Raw genomic sequence first — 22256 nt, forward strand, 5'->3', positions numbered from 1 at the left:
TGGCCCAGGACTCCCCTTAAGGCTACAAAGTTTCAATTATAGAAAATACATAAATCCCAACAGAAATGGCCAGGGCCAGATACTAGATACCCACTTGGGTCACCAGGGGGTGTGGCCAGCCTGCAAACCACCAGAGGCCCCTCACTCAGGCCACCTCAAAGGAACCCTGATCTGGGACATCCCTCTTAGCAAATCATCCAGCCCCACCTGTGTACCAGGCCTCTATCCTATCTAATAAAAGAGTAATATGCAGATTGACCATCATTCCCACACACAAGATGGCTGCCTCCATGTGGTCAAAGATCCTGCCCCCATGTGAACACAAGATGGCCACCATAAGATGGCCAGCAGGGCAGGGCAGATGGGAGGGCAGTTAGGGGTCAGCAGGCCAGCAGAGGAGGGAAGTTGGGTGTGACCAGGCCTGCAGGGAAGAGGAATTGGGGGGAACCCAGGCCTGCAATTGAGATCAGTTGGGGGTGGGGGTGAGGGGGTCAGGCCTGCAGGGGATGGCAGTTAGGGGCAAATAGACTGGCAGAGGAGCAGTTAGGCATCAATCAGGCTGGCAGGGAAGTGGTTAGGGGGTGATCAAGATGGTAGGCAGAAGTGGTTAGGGGCAATCTGGAAGGCAGGCAGGTGAGCAGTTGGGAGCCAGTAGTTCTGAATTCTGAGAGGGATGTCTGACTGCTCACTGAATGGGGCCTAAACGGGCAGTCGGACATCCCTTGAGGGGTCCCAGATTAGAGACGGTGCAGGCTGGGCTCAGGGATACCACCCCCCTCGCCCCATGGACGAATTTTGTGCCCTGGGCCTCTAGTACATTATATGTTGAACTGTAACTTTACCTATCTTCGCAACCAGATTTGAGAGTTTCAAGTCTTAATCTCATCCTAGAACTGACAGTTGTTGGAATGATTTCTTCTCATTCAGTAAACAGAAGCTATTTGTTACATAGTAGGTCTCACCACTTCTGCCTCTTTTTAATAAGTATCTCAACTTTATCTAATACTACTGCAATAGGCAGAATAATGGTTCCCAAAGATGCCCACATCTTAACCCCTGACACCTGTGAAAATGTTACCTTCTATGGCTGGAGGGGTTTCACAGGTGTGATTAAGTAAATGACCTTGAGACAGGGGAGAATATATCCTGGGTTACCTGGCGGGTCCAAGGTTATTATTGTACAATGGTCCTTATAGTGAAAGGCAGGCATGTCAGAGAGAGGTGTGAAGATGCCACACTGCTGGCTCTGAGTCTGGAGAAAGGGGCCATACCTCGAGGAATAGAGGAGACTTCTAGAAGCAGTAAAAGGCTGGGAAACCAATTCTGCTCGAGAGCTCCTGAAAAGGAACACAGCCCTGCTGATACCTTCATTTTAGACCAGTTGACACTTCTGGGCTAAAGAACTGTAACATAACAAATTTATGTTATTTTAAGCCACTAATTGTGTGATGATTTGTTACAGAAGCAAAAGGGAAATAATATAATTACATTTTAGCAATAAATTAATATGATGTAAGGACCTACCCATTCCTTTCTCATTGGAGAATCCCCTCTCCCTGAGTCTACAACCTTTTCCAATATCACAAGAAATGGCATAGACTTCAGAACAGTTTATTCCGGGGTGTTTTCATTCACTTATTAATTTTTGATAGCTATTTTCCAGTGGTAAAAATAGAGTGCCTATAAAGCAATATGTGAGAAAAAGAGATGATGTTCCATATAATTAGCTAAGTATCAGTATTAGTAAGGGCATTTGGAATGTCAAAACTGCAGCTGGTCCGAAACAGTACACGTCTGTGCAAGAAAACAGCAGAGAATGTACATGTCTTTTCAAAGCTAAGACAAATCCAACAGACTCTCTTGTTGGCTCCAAAATAAGACACTGAGTCCATACTTCACTATCTGACTGAAGGTGTTGGAAACCAGAGGCAAGCAAGGGCCAGACTTTCTGAGTAAACATAAAGCTTCAATGAAGTGACAAGAGTAAAGGGATCACATCCACACTCCAAAGTCCTTTAACCCTTGAAACAAAAATGTAATTTAGTGCTTTCATACACATGTCTGTGCATTTTGCAGCAGAGCAATCTGTAGCACTGCTCAGACACTGAAAGAAATACGAACCCTAAAATAAGGGTTACAAATAACTAGTGCTACAACAGCGTCATCTTTTCTTTAAATTTCTTTATTGATTATGGTGTCTCATAATTGTCCTCATCCCCCCATTTCCATCCCAAACCCCTCCCCATGTATGCCCACCCTCTGTTGTCCATGACTTCTGGTTAGGCTTATATGCATGCACACAGTCCTTTGGTTGATATCTCCCCTTTGCCCCTCCCCTCCCCTACCTTCCCTCTGAGCCCCGACAGTCTGATTGCTGCTTCTCTGTCTCCAGGTCTGTTTCTGTTAATCAATTTATGTTGTATGTGTCATCTTTTATTGAAGAAGTTTCTACATAGACAGTGTTCTGCATGGAAAACTGTGAAATGTTCTATTTCTATTCTAGCTAGTGCATGACTAAACCAATGCCTCCAGCCAAATAATCATCTTAGGATCTCATGAGACCAGGCTGGGAGAGGAGGCTGGTGAGGATTACCTAAGGAGTGCCAGCTGTGCCTCCCGACGGGGATACCTGACTCATCGCCAAGGCAGTGGTTCACTGCTGTGCTGTTGGGCCTGTGTTTCTGTTCTGGATCTACTGACTAATAAAAATGAAAAAGGTAAGTCTCTACTTACATTTCTTGGAGAACACACCCCAAAGCCAGAGAAGCCTACTCTGAAAGATTATATGTACATCATTTCAGGGCCTGAGTAAATTCACACAGAAAATCAAATGTACTGTGATAAATACTATGAAAAATGTATATTTTTAAAACATTCTAGAAGCTGTTGATTACATAGTAAGTCTCATTTCTTTGAATAACTAAAACAAAATTAAAATTAAATATAAATGTAGTTTAGTTTAAAAAATTAAATATTAGAAACAATAAAGCAAGGATACAAAACTACATCTGCTAAAGGTAACACTATGTTCATCTTCTAGCCTAATCAGTGTAGTGTATCTATATAAACACGAGTTGGCCTATTATAGCCCACAGGCCACACAGGAGCCTGTCGACTAGTAGGACTATCACAAAGGCTATTGCGTGCTGATTAGAAAGAGTGGCAAGTAAGACTATATATTCCAGATTCTGCCCCATTTTTGGAAATATATTTTATTGATTTTTTACAGAGAGGAAGAGAGAGGGATAAAGTTAGAAACATCGATGCGAGAGAATCATCGATCAACTGCCTCTTGCACACCCCCCACTGGGGATGTGCCCACAACCAAGGTACATGCCCTTGACCAGAATTGAACCTAGGACCTTTCAGTCCGCAGGCCAATGCTCTATCCACTGAGCCAAACCGGTTTCGGCCAGCTTCTGCCCCATTTTTGACAGATAATTAAACTAAGACTCACAGGGTCAAGTGACTTTCTCAAAGTATTGAAACCTGACACAAGTCAATGAAAGCATAGCATTTATGACTTGTGTTTGGACTTACTTTATTTTTCAAACAAATAAAGTCTGGGTTAAAATTCCAAAGAGTTTCTAGTCATATAACTAGTAGAAAACTTATTATGACGATTTTTCTTGGTCATGATGTTCTTATTTCATTTAGAAATGCCACAAATACACTCAGTTAATGCATTAAATATAAAAAGACTTGCTAAAGAGACTCAATTTATTAATGATTCAGTAGAACTTCCTAAAGCATCTATTTGAAATTTATTTATAATTCATTTTACAACTTAGCTGCAGTTCCCACAGGGAAAATATTTATCAAATATTACTATTTTAAGTCCTCCCTTTATATTTATGTGTAGAAGAATACATTTTTTTCCAAGTAAAAGGTAAACTTCCTAAAAGCATTCATCCATCTATTGTAACTTAATGTGCATTTTCTGATAAAGTGACAGTAATGGCTTTCAGATATAACAGAGCACACTGGGCGGCCAAACAAAAGAGTAAGTATTAAATGTACTAGCTGGCTGTAAATTAAACAAAATGCACGCTGAGTCATTATAAATATTTATTAGTGAGTAACCATGGCAATTAATAAACACTGTAATCAACACAAGGGAAAATGGCATTTTAAAAACCTGCCACGGTAAGAAAAATTTCACATGTCACTTACCAATGAAACATACATGACCAAATTAATATTTTTAATGTGAACATCAGAATATCGATCCTGGCTAGTACCAGTTAACTTATAAGAGAAAGAGTATAGAACATCTTGCACCACGTCACCTCTGTTCTACACCCCAACACTGTAATTCATAGTCTCTAATCCCAATGACTCATCACAGGTATAGGATAATTGCTAAAATGAGAGATCACTGGCTTTAAAGTTAAAAATACCTCCGTTTGAACACAGCTCTTTACTACTCATTGCAAAACATTGGTAAAACTACATCAATTACCCAGGCCACCTGTAAAGAAGAAATAACCCTCCCTATATCAAATGTTGTATAGCTAGAGTTATTGTGATGATTATTTGAATAATTATATTGTACACTAAAAACTAATATAATATTAAAAGTCAATTGAATCTCAAAAAAATTAAAAAACAAATTTTGTTAAGAAAAGTTGCAATATATAGCCTATTAGTTAAATATCTAGAACAATATAAACATTTAGTAACTTGTTCTTACTCTACTATTACTACTTCTGTGATTTGAGACTCATACCACCATATCCACTACTGGTACTACATCTACCATGGCAACCTCTAAGTCACTGCCACTGCATCTTGTCCAAGATATTATTAGGAATCAAATGTTAACTGTAATAATTCAGATTCTTTGGATCTAAACTCATAAGGTCTACTCAATTGACTAAAATAAAGAAATAAAAACAGACAATAACAAATGTTCATGAGGATGTGGAGAAATTGGAACCTTCATATACTGCTGGTAGATGTACAATGTACAATGATGCAGTCACTTTGGAAAACATTGTGGTAGTTCCTTCAAATGTTAGTTACTATATAACCCACCAATTCCACTCTTAGATAAATATACAAGAGAAATGAAAATATATGTCCACACAAAAACATATGTTCACCCAAATGTCTATCAGTAGTAAAAACATAAACTAAATGTGGTACATTCTTACAATGAAATACTATCCAAAAAATAAAAAGAATTAAGTACTGATATATTAAAACATGAATGGATCTTGAAAGACACAAGAGGTTCAATATTATATGATTTTATTAATATGAAATGTTTAGAAGGGCAAATCCATAAAGACAGAAAATAGATTAGTGATTCCCAGGGACAAGGTGTTGGTGAACAATGAAGAGTGATTGCTAATGGGTATCAGCTTTCTTTTGCAGAGGAAGAAAATATTCTAAACTTACATAGTTACAATGGTTGCACAATTTTGGGAATATATTCAAAACCAATGAATTTTATGATGTATGAATTATATCTCAAAAAAGTTGTTATACTGAATATATAACTGAAGACTAGTTGGAGAGAAGCCATATAAGCAAGCACAGAGGAGGCCACGTTGAGACTAGGAAATGAGGAGGTACAAGAGGGCTGGCTAGGCACTCCTAGGCAGCAGTTCCAGTTCCAGAGGGATATATCAGCTGTGATAGTTCCCCTTGAAAAGTGTGAGGTCTGAACCCCAAGCAGTGCTCTCCAGCCCAGAGCACCAGAACTGGGAAAGGCACCCACATAACATCTGGCTGTGAAAAGCACTGGGGTTTTTGTCCACCAGAGAGAGATGGCTAGAAATGCAGGAATGCTCTTAAAAGGCCAGATCTAAAATACCCAGTGGCCAGCTTCAGACAACAATAGAGCAGGATCCAATAAGCTTCACAAGCAACATATCCACAGAGAATCCTCAGCAGACACCACACCCTATTTTGGCAAATCCCACTTCATGTGATCAGCACCTGCACAGCAGGTTGCACTCTGTATTGAGGGTTGAATCTCACAGTTAGCTAACCTGAGGGTTTATTCAATGCACAAACAGGCCAATAATTAAAATCAATATTCAATTATTAGAGTGCTCACATAACATGTATAAAAGTCATTCTTAGAACACTCAACTCAGGTGAGCAGAGAGACTACACCACTTGGTCCCACAGGTTATCTACTACATAAGGCCATCTATCAAGACTGGGACTCCTAGCAGATCATAATTCAAAAAGCAAAAGTTAAAGACAAAGATTCATAAAAGCCATAAGAGAAAGGCAATCAGCAACCTATAAGAGAGCTTCCATAAGACTGTCAGCTGATTTCTCAATAGAAACATTTTAGGCCAGAAGGGATTGGCATGAAATACTCAAAGTGATGAAAAGCAAGGACCACCAAGAGTACTTTACTCAACTAGGTTATCATTAAAATTGAAGAAAAAGAAAGTGCTTCTTAGACAAGAAAAAACTAAAGGAGTCTGTTACCACCAAACCAGTATTGTAAGAAATGTTAAAGGGCTTGCTTGAAGAACAAAAAGAAGGAGAAGAAGACAACAACAGAGGAACATAGCTAAAAACTAAAATGGCAAAAAAAATGCATACCTATCAGTAATGGCTTTAAAAGTAAATGGCTAAATACTTCAATCAAAATAAATAAGGTAACTGACTAGATAAGAACACAGACCCATGTGTATCTTTTGTTCAAGAGACACACCTCAGAATAAAAGATACACACAGACTAAAAGTAAAGGGATGGAAAAAGATATTTTATATAAGTGGAAAGCAAAAAAAAAAAGTTGGGGTAGCAATACTTATATATGACAAAACAGACTTCAAAACAAAGGCTATAGTAAGAGACAATGAAGGACACTACACAATAATAAAGGGATCAATCCAATAAGAGGATATAACACTTGTAAACATTTATGCACCCAACATAGGAGCACCTAGATGTGTAAAGCAAATATCAATGGACACAAAAGGAGAGATTTATAGTAATACAGTTATGGCAGGGGATTTTAACACCCCATTGACATCAATGGGTAGAGCTTCCAGAGAGCAAATAAACAAGGAGACAGCAGCCTTAAATAACATACTAGATCAAATGGATTTTTGATATCTTTACATCATTTCACCCCAAGCAGCAGAATATACATTATTTTTAAGTGGCATGGGACATTTTCTAAAATAGACCATATGTTAGGACACGAAACAAGTGTCAATAAATTTTATAAGGTTAAATCATTTCAAGCAACTCCTCTGACCATAATGCTATGAAATCAATCACAAGAAGGAAACAGAAAAACACACAAAGATATGAAGGTTAAGTAACATGTTACTAAACAATGAGATAAAGGAAGAAATCAAAAGTTTCTTGAAAACAAATGAAAATGAGAACACAACAACCTAAAATCTTAGCTTCCTAAACTAAACTAGGAAGAGTCAGAGAATCTAGACAGATTACAACTAAGAAACTGAGGCTGTAATAAAAAACAAAACAAAACAAAAAAAAAGCTCAAAACAAATAAAAGCCCCGAACTAGATGGCTTTACAGAAAATTTTATTAACCATTCAAAGAAGAACTAATACCCATCATTCTATTCCAAACTTTTCCAAATAAGCTGTTATAAAACCAGAACTAATCAAGCATATAAGGGCAACTACATATTTGGAGAACAGAAGAAAGGAATTAAGGCAGTCTTTACTGGAACTGCTAAACTCTGCCAGGAAGTGCCAATACTACACACAAACTTCCAAGCAGGATCAGCAATGCAGTTCAGCACAAAAGATAAAGTAGGTGCAGTTATGAATGAACTCTACTCCCCATCCTACACACCTGCTGTCTCACTCTGAAGTGGGACATTTACAATAAAAATTAGAACATAAGAGTACAAGGGTAGAAGGAATAGGAAAACTAAAAGCTCTAGAATTGAAAACTGTTTGAAAGCCAGGATTTAAAATGTTGTTCTCCCATACATTAGTTTGTGACCTTGAACAAATTACTTAACTTCTCTTGGTTTCACTTTACCTACAAAATGGGTATAATAATAGTATTACATTATTTATGGGGCTATTGGGAAAGCAACTAATGCATTTCTTGTCTCCTCTTTTATTTTTTAAAATCCATTTCAAATACTATTTTTATCATTGACACAAATAATAACACAATATTGTTGGACAGACTGACTCTACTCTCAAGAAACACCGCCATGCTGTGCAATCACATATGCTCAGATTAGCATTCCCCAAGAAAATTCCAAACTCTATGCCTTATGTGATTGTTTTCCTTTACCATCTACTGATGACATGTAGCTACATGAGACTCTTGCAGGAACACATAAAATAAAGGCATCCAGGGAAAGTAGCATAAGGCATTTGCCCTAACTAATAATAGCAGTTATTTAAAAAAAAAGCTTTAAAAATTTAATTTAAAAAAAGTTCTATTTATGAAATAGAACTAATCAAACACATAAGGGAAAGTACATATTTGGGGAATTGCAGAAAGGAATTAAGTTAGTCTTTACTGGATCTACTATGCTAGGTACACTGAAGTACCTCTAAAGAGTTAGGCACAGTTTCAGATATTTTACATGCATCACTTCACTGAATTTTATCAACAAGCTCATGAGGTAGGCATTATTAGCCCCATCACTTTATAGATAAGGAATATTCAAATAAGTTGAGTAACCACCAAGTTAATATCACAGCTAAGTAAGAGTGAGACCTGGAGTTCAAAACCAGATCAGTTTATCCTGTGGCACTTGCCAGTACACTATTATGTTGAATTAGATTTCCAATGGAAGGGTAATTAAGAAAGAAATTAAATATGAGGAAAGGTTATTTCTTTACTAACACAATCAATTCACACAATCAAATAGCAGGATACCAAAATACATTCAATTCATTTATTCCATTCACTTATTCATTAATTCATAAGTATATTAAGCATCTATTATGTGTCAGTGATAAAAATAGTATTTGAAATGGAATTTAAAAAATGAAAGAGGAGACAAGAAATGCATCAGTTGCTTTCCCAATAGCCCCATCCACTCCCTGTACCCTCCTTAAATAAGATTTCAGAGAAGAAAAGCCCGATGCTCATTTTCATTGCCTTTTCCTTTGTGGGAAAACTGATGTTTGGAAGTCTAAGCCATTCTGCTAAATCTTCTCTGCAGTTTGTTTATTAAGAAAATTGCTGTTCCACAGACAATCATTTCTCCTCTTCCTGTGGGGGCAGGACAACCATTTATCCAACTGCAGGACTAGGGAAGGGTGGAGCGTGGAGAGTTCAAGGCAGAGTCTCTTAGAGATGGGCTGTGAGAGGCAGAAGCTGCTTATATTCCACAAGCCCTAAGGCATTTATGTCCACGCAAGGTTGATATATTCTGACAGACCAAATGGTATGTGGAAGCAATTCATTTCACATTTTATGAAACAAAAAAGAACGAAAACTCAGAAAGTCTAAATATCAAATTCAAATAGGAATGCATTGGAATCACTCTCAAAGCCAGTCATGTCTGATCTATGGATTTACCATATCACAGGACACCTCAGCTGGAAATCTCTCTACCCAAAGCATTTTCCTAAAAATGAAGCCAAAGTTTTATTCTCCTACTGTGCTATGAAAGCAGAGCCTCTGTAGCCTGCATGCCAGGACACATGAGAGGAAAAGCCAGTGTAAAAATGTAGTAATTTAAAATGTGTACCTTTAGTCTTTGGTCATCCACAGCTATAATCGTAGCAACTCGAATTAACCTGGGGTTTCGTTTATCCACAACTTCAAGTTTCATATTAGGCAGAAAACCATGAGGCGACCGCTGTAACATTACAAGTGCAATAAGCCATGCAAGTTTCAACTATTCAGTTATGCTATTAAAATTTTCCTTAAATATTATTGTTCTAGTTTTATATTCAATTTTTAGTACAGTTGGAATTTAGTTTTAAAAGAACATAGGACTTTATGCATATTATTTTATCTAGTTTCATAAAAACCTGTGAGAATAGAAATAACTTTTGGTCATTTTCAAGACAGTTAAAAAGACAAATAATTCATTAATGACCACACCATGGTTCTAAACGGATCTTATTACAGTTTATCTATTGGTTTACTCTTTTTTTCTTCTGAAATTAACCTTGTAAAACAAGGGCGCATGCTCGGGTTGCAGGCTCGATCCCCATGTTTCTATCTCACTCTCCTCTACCTTCCTCTCTGAAATCAATATGAAACAGCATTTTTGTTTTAAACCCCTTTTGATCCCTAGAAAACTTTCAGTAAATAGAATCATATGTAGAAACTCGCTATATAAAATTCGGATTAAAGACGAGTTAGGGAACCTGGAGCACACCATTAGGGTTGAAAGGGAACAACGTTTGAAAACTACTGGTGTAGAATATAAATATTTCTAACTATACTATCTTTTATGAAGTAATTTATACTTTGTTCAATCCTGAAATAAATTCAAATTTGACCTTTAAAAAATTGGTATTCAACAAATGCTAAAATCACTATTTCCCTCAAATTGGATAAAACTGTAATGCTCAGACTACAAACAATTCCCTATTTTACTAAGGCGCCATTGACACTGAAACCATCTCCAAGGCATGAAAGTTGTAGACTTATAGAACCAGAAATGAAGGACTTGTTCATCAGAGGTTGATGAACTTTTTAATATTACTAATGTGGGATTCCTAATATTACTAATGTGGCTTTCAATATTACTAATGTGGGATTCCTGTGTTTTGCAAGTTGGGAAATTATCACCTATATTTATGCACAGGAACAACAGTGAATGAGTTGCCTGCCTTGTATTTTTAAATAAAAGCAAGGCAGATTGGTCATGAAATGAAAATAACACTTGAGTTTAAAAGGGATAAACTAGAATAACTTAAAACTGCCAAATAAAGGCATGACTCAACATGGACATTATTTCAAGTTGAGAATGTATATGGATACAAACTTACCATTTTAAATACTTTGGCAGGAACAGCACTAGTTTGAGTAGCTTCTAGATATTCTGTCCAGGAAAATTTTTCTGGATCTGGATAACCTGAAAAATACATATAAATATCTAAAGGTTACTCATTGATATTTCGACTCCCTTATACTATAAGACATTTGATAATAATTATACCTCTGTTATTTGAATGCTCACAATTTAGCCTCTATGCTAAAAACATCACATGTATTACCTAACATAAGCCTATGAGAAGCTCTGATAGGGCTTTTTTGACTCACTAAGGTGCAAGAGCATTCATTACTGGTTCATTCATTCACTCAACAAGGATAAGCAGGTTGGCCAAGATCAAATGGTGATATGAATACTTGGCAGAGCCAGCTCATATTCAGATAAGTCTCCTCAGAAATTAAAAAACAAAAAACAAAAAACAAAAAACCTCACAATCAGAGTCTGATGTCAAACCATGAACTTAAAATAGGATCTCTCCAAAAATGCTGCATCTATTAGGTTTTGTAATTATAATTTACCTGGTTTGCTATTATCACTTTGATTTGAAAATATATCTTGGTAAAACATGGTATAAAGCACTCTATGTTTTTAAAAATTTCCTTCTAATTGGGTTTTCTGTTTCTCTATATTTGTGTTATCTTCTTCCTAATTAGATTTGCCAGAGGACTGTCAAACTTGTGTGGGGTTTTTTTTTTTTTTCCTTTCAAGAAATAAGTACTTAGATTTTTTTCATCAGCTCTATTATTTTCTTTTGTCTCTTCTAATTATCTCATTTGCTGCCTTTATTATTACCCTTTCCTTCCTCTTATTTCCCTGAGGTTTATTTTATACTAGTCTTACCATATTGAATTATAAAATAATTTTTCTTTTTCTTTTTTAATAATAGGAACAGTAAAGACTATGTACTAGTCACCATTGTCCTTGAATATAGCTTTAGACCTCTAGACAAACCTTCACAAATTCTTTATTTTTCTTTTACTTTCTGAAAACTAATTATATTTACAACAGAATGTCATATTTGTTACTTGGTCAGCACTCAGGTCTGAAAGAACATGGAGAACTCTTTGATCTACAGTATGAACTATCATTATCTCAGGCACTTGTCAAAGAGCTCATTTTGTAACTGATTATTTTAAAATAAGGTTGAAATGAAGAATATTCAGATAGACTAAGGAAACATAGTCTCTTTTATGTCTAGTGAAATAACCAAAAAACAACCAACCTGTGCTACATGGCTGAGCTCTGAACAGAAAAGCCCATGGTACCTATACTACCTAATATAACCCAACATTTGGTAACTGGCAGGCATTGCATTGAGTATTCTTTTTCTGTCTCTCTTTCTCAATAGCCAATATTATAGAAAAACACACAGGTTATTTTGCTTCTAATTTTCTCTCAATTTCACTAACTACATAACATTCCACTGAGTAATTGATCCTCGTGTTGGTCCTTTTTGTTCTTTGTTATTTCCTCAATTCCTACCTGTGCCTCACACTTAGTGGGCACTTACTAATATCTGTTCAATTAATTAATTAGTAATTTATAATTTTCTTTGAATTCCTACATTGCTTATGTCAATAGAATTTATTGGAAATAGCATAATGCCATTTAACATGTAATAATTATTTGTGTTCTTAAAAAACCTTAATGGTTTATGTTATAATTAAATAAAATAGTTATACTATAAATTTTGCTAATATAATTTTAGCTTTGCAAGATAATTAAGTAAAGTTAAATTGTCAAAACATTAAATCACTGAAATATTTCTGTGTGCTCATCAAACATCTAGAATGTTTTATGATCAAGTCCAGCCAATTCATGATTCTAGAAACCAATTGCTGTTATTACTACAAAATGTTCCATTAGTCCCCAAAATATTAATTATTATAGCTTTATTCTGTGAAAATAAACTTACATTTCACACTCATTCACAACAAGTCTGATTGGTAGACTTACAATTTAAAAATGAGGAAATAAGCATATACCTCTGTTCCCTTCTAAATTCCACAGAAATATAATATCAATACAGGCATTTTTAAGAAATTGTTTTTTCAATAGAAAAAATGCTGAATTGTGACACAACACATCATGGAATATTATGTGTTTATAAATAATTAGAACTATACTAAGTGAGTTAAAAGAGATGTGTTATAAGACATAATTGAGCAAGAAAAAAATGAGATAGAAAAATATGTATATAATATAATCCCATTTTTATAGCACAAACAGATTTTAAAAGAACATTAGCATGTGGGAATATGAATGTGTATGTGTGCATGTACTTGCAATTGTATAGGAATTAGCAAAATATTTATAGCATTAATGTCTAATGGTTCAAACATGTTCCTTTTTCTCTTGGGAAAAGAGCTGAGCTACATTTCCTGGACTGTTATTCCATGAAATGAGTAGAGTAGAAATGATGCAATAAGCCACTTCAAGTTTGGCCACTAAAGCTCTCTCCTGTGCCAACAACAGTTCTTTTGCAGCCTCAGACTTCATTGAAAGATTCACAAGGACCTGAAAGAGACTCATTCCCAGAATAATTGCATAGAGCAGAACTAACCCTTATCGACCATAATTGCCCTACTACAGGAGCAAGAAATTGATTCTTAAATCTTAGATTCTCTAAAATTTTGGAGCAATTTGATATGCTCATTAGCTCATGGTAATTAATATTTGAAAGAATTCACCAAGTTCAAGGATTTTATTTGTTAGAAGATTTATTATGACCAATTCAATATAAAGTATTTTATTTGAAATATTTTTAAAAAGAAATGCGATTTATTATATAGTTTTATATACAAGGACTTGTGGATAAAACGTAAGCAAAATAAACACAGTCCATGTAACACAATAGTCACAGAAAATTTTGCCTATAATTTGAGAAATCTGGTATTCTTTCATTTTAATTTTTTTACTTTTAAACATTTTAATATTGTTGTTAGAAGAAATAAACTTTATAGAGGGTAATATGAAAATATTTATCAAATGCTTCAATTTTTTTCTATACTCTCTAATCCAATAATTCCACTTACATCTACAAGGAAATAGCAAACATATGTAACCATTTCTTTAAAAGGATGTCTTCCAACATTATTTAAAAACTGGAAAAATGTTAATGTTAAATATAAAGAAAAACCCTAAATAAAATGTGTTGTCTTCATAATATAAAGAAGTATGCAGTCATTGGTAGCTAGGTTCATAAAGACTACTTAAAGAAAATTATATTTTCAAGTAAAATGGGGTAAAGGGCTATCAAAGCAGTATGAACACTAAAATAACAATTCTAATTTTTAAACATAAAGTCAAGTAAAGAGACAAAAGTATTGAAAAAATGAGAATAACAATGATAAACTCTAATGGTGGGATTAACATTTTAATTTATTCATTATAACATTTCATATTTAGACATTTCTATAGTTTTATAATAACAAAATTACACAATTTTTATTTTAAAGAAGTTTAATTATAAGATGTGCAATGCTTCACTTCGTTGGTGATTATGTATAAGAATCCAATGGTAAAACAAAATTTAATTCACAAAGAGTAGAATTTAATTGACTGAACACTCTTTATAGCAAAAGAGAATGCTATCCTTTTACAGTGTGACTATAAAATGTGTTGGGAATTTACTCTGTGTGAGATGCCTTGGGGAAACAGTGATATGATTTGCAATCAAGTTAAACAAGAGAACGAATAATGATACTCTGCAGCGGCAGGATCGCTCACTGATGGAATCACAGTAATACACTATGGGGACTATGGTGTAGAATGTCTACCTGAGGCACAGACACATAACATAAAACAATATTGCACATTGTATCAAATGGCTATAAAAACTGTCTCACACTTAGCAAAATATGCAAGTGTGAGACAGTTTAATTGTTTTCTCACTTTGAGTGTCGTTTTGTTATCACATTAAAATGCATTTACTGTAGAACATGATATTTACAAGAAGAGTCTTATAATGTCAATAACTAAATTTATTTCCTTGGCCCATCAACTTGCAGAGCCCTCCAGACCACAAGAAATTCTGATTAAAGAGCCTATTCATGTCTTCTTATTCAGTCACTTGCCGAATCAAGTAAGCAGCAATTCCAAGTAGTTTACCTCTTCTTAGCCCCATTGCCCCAGCCCTGGTGAATGCTATACTCCTATTTTCAGATATCATGAATCTCTCTAGTGGTCTCTTACTCCCCTTTCTCATCTGGCCTACTGCTGCCAAACAAATGCTCCCTAACCATGGTTACAGCAGAGATTTCACTATCCCTCCTCATTCTCACTTTTAAAGATCCTTCATAAAATCCCCTTCCTACTAATTCCTTATCAATGCTCCAAAACAAAAATGAAACCCATTTTGATTTTATGTATATGTACTGTCACCTTGCTTTTGTATACACTGTTCCTTCTACCTAATATCCTCTTCCACCCTATATCTCAGTTAAAATTTTTCAGATCCTTCAAAGACTAAGAAAACACCACTGGGCCTCTAGTAATATTATAATAAATATGTATGGTGTCAGATGGGTAGTAGACTTATTGGGGTAATCCCTTGTTATATAAATGTCCAATCACTATGTTGGACATCTGAGGCTAATATAATATTCATGTTAACTGTAATTGAAAAATAAATAATTATTTAAATTATTTAAAATATAAAAAATTAAAACATGTAAAGAAGACAATCTATATGGGAGAAACATTTGAAAATCACTTATACAATATAAATTTAGTAACCAGAATATATAAAAACTTTTACAATAATAATTAAGAATAATAAATGAATATAATGCTTAAATAATAAACAATAAAAACAGCACTCAATTTTAAAAATGAGCAAAGGACTTAAATAGATAATTCTAGCAAGAAGATGCACAAATGGCCAATAACCACATGAAAAGATGTTAACATCACTGGTCATTAGAGAAAAGTAAATCAAAAGCAAATAGATATACTATTATACACCCAGTAGGATGTTCTTAATCAAGAAAACAGAAAATAATGAGTATTGATAAATATGTTAAGAAATAAGAACCGTTATACATTGCTAGTGGGAATGTAAAATGGCACAGATACTTGGGAAAACAGTGTGTTAGCTCCTCAATATAGTAAACACAGACTTATCACATGACCCAGCAATTCCACTCATAGGTTTATGCCCGAGAAATGAAGACATGTCTACACAGAAAACTGTACTAAAATGTATAAGAACACTCTAGTTAGTAAAAAGAATACTAAAAAGTATGTAAGGTTTAGAGGTAGCTTAACTGTGAGATTCTAATTCAAACACTGCATGTCAGATAAAATCTCCTAAAAATTTTTAGAACTGTTAGAGAAGATAATTTGCTCCTCGAGTGAAAAATGTGCATTATTAAATTAGTCAATGGTTTAAACCATCATTCAGATTTTAGATGGTAACAATATTTAAATAAACAATTAATTCTATTAAAAACTACAAGCCTGGATTGAATTCTTCTGTCATTTTATTGACTTTAGGGAGGAAATAGTCTCCTACTCACATTCAATCAGGGCCTTAAGAGTGGGCCTCACCTGGGGTATGGCAGGTGTGTTCCCCTCAGTCCTTAATGCATGTTAACAATGGAATGATCTGGACCTTTAATCTTTAATGTGTTGCACAGACTGTTCCTAGACTCACTCAGCACCAAGAGATGAGTTATGGACTTAAACACTGAATCCATGGTGAAGTCTAGTGTGAGCAAGTGGCAAGCAGCATGGAAGTGATTTTTTTGGAGGAAAATGGAAGGGTGTGTGCTGCATCTGCAGGCATGCCAACTCCAACCTCACATTCTGAGATATGACCAACAGTTCACTTCATCTTAAAGAACACTGTATAAAGTTAGCCTTAGCCAGTTTCACAGAAAAATAGGACAAGCAACTCTAAAGTTATCTGTGCATCAAAATCAGAGTTTGAGAAGATACTACAATATATGTTATTTTATAAAACCTTTAAAGACTAATTTAATATTTTAATAGGGTGTGGTTTTTGTTTGGCTTGTTGATTGTCTTTAATTCTTGAACTCTTTTCACTGAATTAAAACAATTGTTGAAAAATCCTAGCATTTTCCTATATTTAAGAGAGGGGGGGATAGATTTAAAAACAGCAAGATCCAGAATCATTCAAATTTAAAGGTAAGCATCTGCTTCATTCTGACACATTCCTTACTCTATATTTTTATTGAAAGAAAATAGGTTTCTCCTAGAACACTTGTTTTAAAAATGTTAAGATTACACAACCACTATATCTACTTCACTTTAAAATTAAACACACAGATGTATCTTTGAAATATCATTCTGAGTGAAGTAGGTCAGACGGAGAAGGTCAGAAGTCATATGATTTCACTAAGATGCTGAATATAAAACTGAAAGCAACAGGTGAATGAGCAGAACAAAAAGACAAATGGAAAAACATGGACACAGACATCAGTGTGGTGGTTCCCAGAAGAAAGTGTGGGTAGTAAAAGGTAAATGAGTCAAATATATAGTAATGGAAGGGGACTTGACTTTAGGTGGTAAACATGATGTAATATACAGATGATGTGCTTTAGAATTAAACATTTGAAACTTATATAATGTTATTAACCAATATCACCCCTATAAATCTAATTAAAAAATTTTGGACTTGAAATGGCAAATCTCTAAAGAATGTTTCTTAATAGTCCTGTAATGAGAAAAAATATAACAACTAGAGAGTCCTTATTTCAGTATTGTCATTAAGTTGGCTTCGTACAGGGGTCGGACAAGTCACTGTTAATTATCACTTCTTAGATTTCTGGATTTCTTATATTCAACTCCAAAGCTATGTATATTTAATAATCTAAGGTTCAATTAATAAATTAACATAAGTTATGAGATAAATTATGTAGCTAGAAATAGCTTGTTTTAAATGTTGATCTATAACAATAGCACTCATTTTGTTAGATTAAAAAATTTAGCAACTTTTTTAATGTCTAATTTGCCTTTATAAAACACTCTATTTTCATTATGGGGAAGAATGTGCAGATTTTAGACTTTTGGGTTACTTGGTGGTCAACAGAACCTTGCACAGTATTTTCATCATACACCTTTTATTTGAATGTAGTTTATATAAATGAAAACATTAATGATCATTGCCACTCACACAGAATGACTTAACAGCACGCAGCATGTCTACTCACCATGCGGTGCTATCAGAGTTCTTCCATTCTCCTGACACCAACCAACAGGCTGGACATAAGGACTATTTATATCACACCTGCAAAAACAGGATTCTATTTAGATCCCCTATTAATTAAGGCCAGACAAATAACCCAAGAGTAATGAACATTCTGGATATTGAGAGATATCATTGAAAATATTACTTCATAGCTAAAGCATTAGTTTATAGCCTAAGAGAATTAGAAGTAAGCAATTTTAGTACTATATTTTGTAAATTGACTGACCAAACTTCTCTTTTACATAACTTTCTTGAAATTTAAAACTATAAAATAAAAAGTATTTGACTAAGACATGAACTGCCAGTAACTTCCCCAAAGAGTCAACATTTTAATAAACCTCTTCTACCACCTTCTTGCTAGCACCAAGAAAAAATAGTAATAGGCCAGTCCAAACTTATGGACAGCCCAATCAGACTCCACATGAGTACACATTTTTTGTCTTCCTTTCAAAGAATTCAGACTTCACCCCCTAAGACACAGACAACAATTGATCTTTAATTCTTAGTTCAAGGAAGGAATCAGAGAATGACAGCCTGAGGCAGGGACTTGCGGGTTATTCAGGATATACTATGAAGAAATGCTACTAAAAGTATTTTGCCATGCCCTCTTCCATATGTCAGATTTTTGCTTGGAAAACCCTAACTCATGCAGTGTTAATTTAATGGCACTGTAGAATTTTCTCTGCTCCCATGGGCTTTCAAATCATTCATTCCATCCTCCCTGAATCTTCCCTTTGAAAAATATGACAGGGCGAGTTCAACATTTTCCAGGAAAAAAAAATACTGCAAGTTCTTATCTTCCTCTTCATGAAAATGCTTCCCTTATAAACTAGACAAAATACAGCAAAGTGCCCTGAACTGGTCATATTATTTTGGATGGGGCCTCATTAGGCAACTTCTCAGAAGGAAATGTTTCTTGGGCTCAAATTTAACAATTTGTGTGGTAGTGGATTCCTGTTCATAACTTCAATAACAGTAAGAACAGCGACAATACTGGAATGAAAATAAATTTTTAACACAAAACACAAACACACAAAAATAAAACACACAATGGTGTCTCACCAATAGTCGTAACTATTATCCCAATTGTCAAAATGCACTAGCAAGCGATCTTCAACAATATCTGCTATGGTTGCCACACACACCAGTGAAGGGTTCTTCCTGTCGACAGCCTCCAGCTTCATTCCCACCTGAAATTCTTTAGGCATTGGCCCGTTCTAACACAGCGCCAGAAAGAAGAGGCACAAAAAGAAACAGGACACCGAACAGGACAGAGAATGGTCAAAACGACTATGATTTTTAGCATTAGAAAAGTCTACAGGGTCTTAACACTTACTCTCCTGAACAAAGCCAGCAAATGCCAGTGAAAATAGGCCAACAAACTGTTAGGAAGTTTATATTCAGAACAAAGATTTTTGTCCAGGTAGGCTTATTTCCCTTATCAGGATCATTTTCTTTCTTCTTCAATTCTTACAGTAATTTGTATGAATTTTAAAATATGATGTTTACTTAATATAGTAGTATCAAAATATTTCCTCAGCTCCAGAGGCTTTTGAATAGTTTCCAAATAACACTCTTAAGCACCAAAATTATTTACTTTGATCAGATCTTAAATTAGTGGCTTTTTCAATATTTAAGGAACACATATAGTAACCCACAAATAAAATTATAGTTGAATATCCAAATGCTCTTTATTATCAGCACATATTTTTAGTATTAAAACATACTAAAGACTATGATTTACAAAATATTAAAATGACAAACCCACTTTCTTAAAACTATAATTAGCCAGCCCTGAGAATTAGAAAGTATACCTACTGTATCTGGGAACTAGAAGAGGGTTTTCCTACTTCTTTACTATATATACTGACCCCTGAGCTTTGTTTTCTTCAAGCACATTACATTTTTCAAAGCAATTTCATATTTTTTTCCTTGATACATTCTATGAACCATATAGAGAAACTGCATAACACTGATCTCAAGATCAGGACACTGAAGCTTGGAAAAACTGGGTAGGTGCCTACACAGGGACACAGCCCACAGGCGGCAAGACTCTAGGCTTCCCACCCCTTTCCTTGATGTGTGGCTTCATTGCTGGGCCCATGGGCTCAGAGAAGGTAGGCTGCGACTTATCCTCATTCTCTCATTAAGACTTGGTAGGTTGCTAAGGATACACATGGTATGAGTATACTCTACTCAAATTCTCATACACTCCTTGTGAATCTGTATATAAAGTGTCACCCTCATTGTCATTATACATAAATCCAACTAGGATGGGTACATTCAGTGTCTATCTGGGGCAATTACTTGTCTCAAAACATCAAAACTAACTTTAAATGTCTAACTCACAAAAAGCACAGAAAAGAACAAAAACAATTCTAAAAGGCATTTTAAATTTAGAAGGCTTTAAATACAAAGTTTTCAACTCTTTACATCTAATCAAAGTATTTAATTATATTTTTAAAGGGGATAAAATATATTGATATGCCTATAAGAAACCGACATATTAAGTGGAAAGGGTCAAGAGGAAGCCAAGAATTCTTTAAAAGTTAAAGTAAAACAGAATACATACTGGATATTTAAAAATTTAAGCTAAAAAAAAAACTAATTTATAATGATGGAGAAAATACTTACAGAACTTCTGTTTCTGAATAATTTCTTGGGAGCATTTTGGAATTTGCAGACCTTCAAATAATTCATCCAAACAAATTTATCTTTTCTATAACCTAAAAAAAGTATGGATTATTCAAGATGCCCACAAATGTAACCATGTGCATACTAAATATATAATTCTTATTCAGTCTTCTTCCAGAAATTAAATTTCCTTTAGCAGAACACAAAATATTTAAATTAAAATTTCTAGGTTATTTCAATATTGTTGATTTTTGTTTGTCATTTCTACTACTTTCTTCTTAAATTTAAATTCTTTATTGTTTAAAGTATTATATATGTCTCCTTTTCCCCCCATTGATCTCTCCTCTGCCATGCCCTCACCCCCTTGTGGGGTAAGAGATCTATCAATGTTTTTTCATGTATAAACTTCAAAACTGCTGAGTGTGATTTCCTATCTAAAATTTTTAAAAATCCATTAAGATATAGAATTGGTACCCTGGTTGCTTGGTGGATGTCTCATATCCCCTTAGGACTTTCCAAAATGTTTAAAGGAAGGAGACAAAAGTTCCTGAGTTCATCATCACTCCAGAAGAAGCCAGGTCATGAAAGCCACCAGATGTCCTGGTGGTGCAATAATCCAGGTGCCAGACACTTGGTGTAAATTACAGAAATACCTTCACAATCCAAAGACCACCCAGCTTTCTGATCCATAGCTTTGTAGGTTTCCCCTAAAAAAATGCATCCTCCTCCCATCCTTGTGCCAGGATGCTGGCCCAAAGAAAACGGGTTCTAGATCAGTATTATATTTAGAATAAAAGTCAGACTCATCGCACAGCCTTCAAGGCCAGGCTGCATCTCCTTTTCTCCTGGGTCGAGGCCTTTGCTGCTCTGTTCTAGCCACATTCATCTCCTTGTCATTCCTCAAGCATACTGGCCCCAGGCATTTACTCTTGCTTCTATCTCCAACAAGTGCCCTTATCCAGGCAGCCACATTGTTTTCCCTCTTATCAGCCATTTATCTGTCAGACGCCACCTTCTCAGCCTTTTCTTCATCACACTAAGTCAGAGTATCCCTGTGATGCTCTCTGACCTCCAACCCCTTCACTGCCTGACACTAAATCTTTGTCTTTGTTTATATTATTCTTCCCCTCTAGAATGAAAACCTCATAAAGGCAAAGACTGTTTATGTTATGTAGTGCTATCTCTCCAGTGCCTGCACAGAGTAAGACCTCCATCAATACCTACCAAATGAATGAGTCTGCGGCCCGATACCAGCTTCCGCAAAATCCAGTAATCTTAAGGGATTTTGCCATTAGTCTGAGGGACAGATCCCAGAGGGGACCCTAAATTGGTTACTAAGAATAAAATGACTATATACTAACTCCAGAAGTTTCCAGGGTCATAAAGTCATCTCAAATCGAAGAAAGAGAAATTTGCATGCAACAAAATGAGCCCACTGGCATCTCAACTGGTCAAATCCTCACCTCCTTAGCACA

General features: G+C 35.1%; 1 protein-coding gene across 1 annotated transcript in view; it reads right to left on the reverse strand.

Moving 5' to 3' along the window:
- The window catches only part of L3MBTL4 (L3MBTL histone methyl-lysine binding protein 4), a 233359-nt gene that overhangs the window by 165158 nt on the left and 45945 nt on the right, over window positions 1–22256 (reverse strand). Inside the window, exons 7-11 of the mRNA XM_084887063.1 lie at window positions 20782–20873; window positions 19210–19364; window positions 18110–18186; window positions 10930–11015; window positions 9675–9785 (exon numbers count right to left, since the gene is read on the reverse strand). Of these exons, the coding sequence (XP_084743189.1) occupies window positions 9675–9785; window positions 10930–11015; window positions 18110–18186; window positions 19210–19364; window positions 20782–20873 (521 nt within the window). The remainder of the gene's footprint in view (window positions 1–9674; window positions 9786–10929; window positions 11016–18109; window positions 18187–19209; window positions 19365–20781; window positions 20874–22256) is intronic.

The sequence above is a fragment of the Pipistrellus hanaki genome, assembly GCF_964339955.1.
Source record: "Pipistrellus hanaki genome assembly, chromosome: 6".
NCBI classification, from domain to species: domain Eukaryota; kingdom Metazoa; phylum Chordata; class Mammalia; order Chiroptera; family Vespertilionidae; genus Pipistrellus; species Pipistrellus hanaki.